The sequence below is a fragment of the Corapipo altera genome, unplaced genomic scaffold, assembly GCF_003945725.1.
Source record: "Corapipo altera isolate COAL_440 unplaced genomic scaffold, ASM394572v1 61433, whole genome shotgun sequence".
In the NCBI taxonomy this organism is placed as follows: domain Eukaryota; kingdom Metazoa; phylum Chordata; class Aves; order Passeriformes; family Pipridae; genus Corapipo; species Corapipo altera.
Window position 1 is genome coordinate 1 of NW_020887268.1, and position 4,438 is coordinate 4,438.

Genomic DNA, 4,438 nt, shown 5'->3' on the forward strand with positions numbered 1-4,438 from the left:
CAGGGACTTGGAGGGGCATGAGAGGGGGTCCCTAATGGCAATGGGGGTATCCAGGGACCTGGGGGCACTGGGGGTATCCATAGGCTTAGGGGGGCACAGGATGGGACCCCAGTGATGGAGGGGGGTACAGATGGAGGGTGCTTGAGATGGGGTCCCCAGAGACACTGGGGGGCTTGGGATGGGATCCTTGATGGGGCTGGGGGGGCACAGGATGGGGTCCCCTGTGGTGCTGGGGGGGATCCATGGGTTTGGGGCTTGGGATGGGGTCCCAATAACACTGGGGGTATCCATGGGCTTGGGGGGAGCATGGGATGATGTCCCCCGTGGTACTGGGGGGGGCCCGGGGCGTGGGGGGGGGGGATGGGAAGGGGTCCCTGATGGCACTGAGGGTATCTGTGGGTGTGGGATGGGGCTCCCAGTGGTCCTGGATGCATCCATGGGCTTGGTGGGGCATGGGATGGGACCCCCAGAGTTGCTGAGGGGTATCCATGGGGTTGGGAAGGGCACAGGATGGGGTCCCCAATGGCACCGGGGGTACCCATGGGCTTGGGAGGGCTTGGAATGGGGTCCCCAGAGGCACTGGGAGTATCCATGGGCGTGGGATGAGGTCCCCAGCGGCACTGGGAGATTCCATGGGCGTGGGATGGGCACTGGGGGTATCCATGGGGTTGGGAGGGGCACAGGATGGGGTCCCCAGAGACACTTGGGAGTATCCATGGGCTTGGAATGAGGACTCCAGTGGCACTTGGGGTATCCATGGGCGTGGGATGGGGTTCCCAGTGGCACTGGGGGCACACAGGGGCTTTGGGGGGTTATCAGTGTGTCATGGTACCCACGGGTGGGGGTCTTTCAGTGCAGGGGGCACCCCTGGCACAGGGCAGGGCAGCTCCCTGGCTGAGACCAGGCTGGGGGGTCACCCCCTGTGCCAGGGGGGACACAGCACCCCCAGCAACCCCCCATCCCCCCCCCAAGAGGGGCCCAGGCTTTGGCATATTAAATATTTAATTGGCAGCAAAGGCACCCACTGGGCCCACCAGGGGCAATTAAGCCCCCCCTGCCTCTGCAGCCTGCCCAGCCCCCCTGGCAGTGCCATCCTGGGCACCCACCACAGGATGGGGGGCCCCCACTGTCCCCTCCCCGCTCTCAGCCCCCACAGGGCACCCCAAAATGGGGAGGGGGAGACAGCAGGGAGCTGAGGGGGTGCAGAGCCCCCCCAGCCCTTCCCCAGCAGGGTGGGGGTGCAGGCAGGGAGCCCCTCGGGGTGCAGGGAGACCCCCAGGTACGGCCCCCCCGTCACTGCAGGGGGGAGATCTTCAGCGGGATCATTATCCGGGATTCCATGGTCCGGATCAGCGGGACTGGGGAGGGAAACAAGAGAGAGATGAAGGCAGGGGGTCCCCAGAGGAGGGTGGGGGTCCCCAAAGCAAGATGGGGGTCCCCAGCACGTGCAACAGGTCTCCAGAAGGGGCAGGGGGTCCCCAGAGGAGGGTGGGGGTCCTCAGCAGGGGAAGAGAGTCCCCAAAGCAGGATGGGGTCTCCAAAGCAGGGTGGGTGTCCCCAGAGCAGGCAGGAGGTCCCCAAAGCAGGGTTGGGGTCCCCAAAGCAAGGTGGGGTTCCCAGCAAGGGCAGGGGGTCCCCAGAGCCGGGTGGGGTCTCCAGCACAGGCAAGGGGTCCCAAGCAGGGTGGGGGTGCCCAGCAGGAGAAGGGGGTCCCCAAAGCAAGGTGGGGGTCTCCAGCACGTGCAGGGTGGGGGTCCCCAGAGCAGGGTGGGGGTCCCACTGACCTGTGTAATACACGTTCTCATCCCAGCCCCTCTTCCTCCAGGCTGCGTTCCTTGTCTCCTCCCGGGACTGCAGGTCCTTGTAGGCTGCAGGGACAGGGTGGCACTGGCACCCTGAGCCCCCCAGCCCGTCCCCCACCCCCCAGGCGTCCCCCGCTTACCCCAGAGGTGATGGACCACGTAGAGCTCCCCGATCTGGGAGAAGAACCCCCCGACTGCCTCCTGGTTCTCCTGCCGGTACTTGATGGCCCGAGCCCTGGCACGGAGCAGGACACACTGGGGGGGCTGCCCAGGGGTCCACCCTGCTCCAGAGGGGCCTTTTCCCACCTTGGAAAAGCTGGGAAACCGGTTCTGGGAAACCAGTCTCTTACCAGTTGTTGCCCCATTCAATCATGGTCCCTGGCTGGCAGCAGGGGAGGAAAACCAGTCAGAGCCTCCCTGCCCGGGCTCTCCTCAAGGGGGGAGGGATTTGGGGTGGTGTTTCCCCCCAAAACACCACCCAGGGGGCAGGTACATCAGCCTGGAGACCACCCCGAGGCACGGGGTGACCCTCCCACCTTCAGCTTGTAGGTCCTGAGTTCGTAGATGTTGGGTCCCTGCCGGGGCTGGGGCTCGTTCCAGAAGCTGAACTCCAGGAGCAGCTGGTTCCTGCGGGACAGCAGCATCCGGCTCCTCTCCTTGCGGAAGTCCAGGTACTCCTGGGGACAGCCCCAGCCGGGGGGGGGGGGGGGGGGGGGGCCCGGGGGCCGGGGGGGGAAGGTGGGCACGGGGGTGTCACCCCCCCTCCCCGCCGGTACCTTGTTCTGCCTCAGCTTGTTCATGCAGTCCATGAGCGCCGGGTACCCGCCCGAGAAGCGCCACAGGTGCACTGCAGAGAGGGGTTGGGAGTGGGGAACGGGGGGAAACACCCCAAAATCCCACCTGAGCTCTCTGCCTTTGGCACCAGGAGCCGCTGCCCACCTGCCCTCACCTGCCTGGTCCTGCTCGCCATACCAGGTGTTCCAGTTGCCCACCAGGTCACAGGGGTAGTCAGGGTCCGAGTGGAGCTTGGGCAGCACCTCCTCTCTGTGGGGGAAACAGCGGGGGGGCAGTGGGGTGGGGGGAAGCACCCCAGAAAACCTCCCAGTACCCCTGTGTGCCCTCCCAGGACATGGAGGGATCTGCAGCACTCTGGGGGATGCAACCAGGGAAACTTGGATCAAGGCAGGGAGCAGGGACATGGATCGACCCAGGCACTCGAGGAGCTCTGCACAAGCCCTCCCACCCCTTTTGCTCCAGGACAGCCCCCCATATCCCGCTGGGATGCTGGGCAGCCCCCCAGTATCCCACTGGGATATCCCTCAACGTGTGCTCACGTCAGCTTGTTGTAGGTTTCCAGGCATTCCGGCTTCACGTTGTGAACTGCAGGGAGAGGGGAGAGGGGCTGGGAAAGGGGGAAGGAGGGCGGGGGAGCCGGGTGGGAGGGAGCAGCCCCCCCTCTGTGCCCCCCAGCCCGCTGGGATCACTCACACTGGATCTTGTAGAGGTTGCTGGTCTCCCTCTTGGAGAGCAGGTTGGAATGGGCGTCCTTGCGCGGATCCACCTTGTGCACGAAGAGGGAGCGGAACCAGCTGCCCTCGGCCTCCCGGGAGTACCCCCTGCGGGACAGCGGGTCAGGGGGAGCCCCCACACACCCCTCCGTGGGGGCAGCACCGGGAGGGACTGGGAATGACCGGCTGGAGGGAGACACGGGATCCAGAGCCCACACTGCCAGTCCTGGGCAGCCGCTGCCACTGTCCGGCTGGGGGGAACTCCCTCCATCCTGAGGGGCTTTGGTGGGTTCCAGTCAGTCCGTACTGGGAGATGGGAGCCCTGTCCCAGTTCGGGGGGGGTCTGTCTGCAGTTCCAGTCTGTCCCCCAGAATTCAGGCGGATCCCAGAACCCGGAGGGATTTTGGCCACGCTGCCCCGACAGGGCAAGGACACCAAGGTGGGATGTAGGGAGAGGGGAGCAGCCCCACAACCTGCCCCCAGGGAGCCCCCAGGTCAGGAGGTGACCCTTCCATGGGAAAGGGGACAAGGGGTGAGGGGGCAGCTCCCATGGGACACCCCTCAGCTCCAGGGGCCACTCCAGTGGCAGTGACCCCCTCCATCAGCAAGGGGACATGGGGTGATGGGGGCATTCCCCCAGGCAGCCCCCACAGAACCCCCTTGGCCCCCGGGGGCTGCTCCAGTGGAAGTGACCCCTCTGTGGTCAAGGGGACATGGGGCAAGAGGGGCAGCCCCTCAACCTGCCCCCAGGGACCCCCTCACCCCCAGGGGCCACTCTGGTGGCAGTGACCCCCTCCATCAGCGAGGGGACAAGGGCACATGGGGCAGGGGGGAAGCCTCCAACTTGTCCCCCAGAGCCATCAGTTCCAAGAGCTACTCTGGAGGCAGTGACCTCCTCCATGGGCAAGGGGACATGGGGCAAGAGGGTCAGTCCCCAACCTGACCTCAGGGACCCCTCCCTCAGCCCCAGGGGCTACTCCAGTGGTGGCGACCCCTCTGTGGTCAAGGGGACATGGGGTGAGGGGGGCAGCCCCCCAACCTGACCCCAGGGACCCCCCATAAGTTCCAGGAGCCACTCTGGTGGCAGTGACCCCATCCATGGGCACAGGGACATGGATGAGAGGACAG

The 4,438-nt window shown here is 66.0% G+C and overlaps 1 protein-coding gene across 1 annotated transcript; it reads right to left on the minus strand.

Annotated features, from left to right (window-relative positions):
* Window positions 1–984: 984 nt before the first annotated feature.
* Window positions 985–3,596, minus strand: LOC113941539 (protein NipSnap homolog 1-like). The gene is given in 10 exon segments (XM_027632695.1): window positions 985–1,358; window positions 1,785–1,868; window positions 1,943–2,037; window positions 2,153–2,184; window positions 2,339–2,479; window positions 2,579–2,649; window positions 2,752–2,846; window positions 3,137–3,182; window positions 3,291–3,335; window positions 3,338–3,596. Coding segments are annotated over 10 exon segments (918 nt in total). The 5' UTR covers window positions 3,582–3,596; the 3' UTR covers window positions 985–1,293.
* Between the last annotated feature and the right edge of the window lie 842 nt (window positions 3,597–4,438).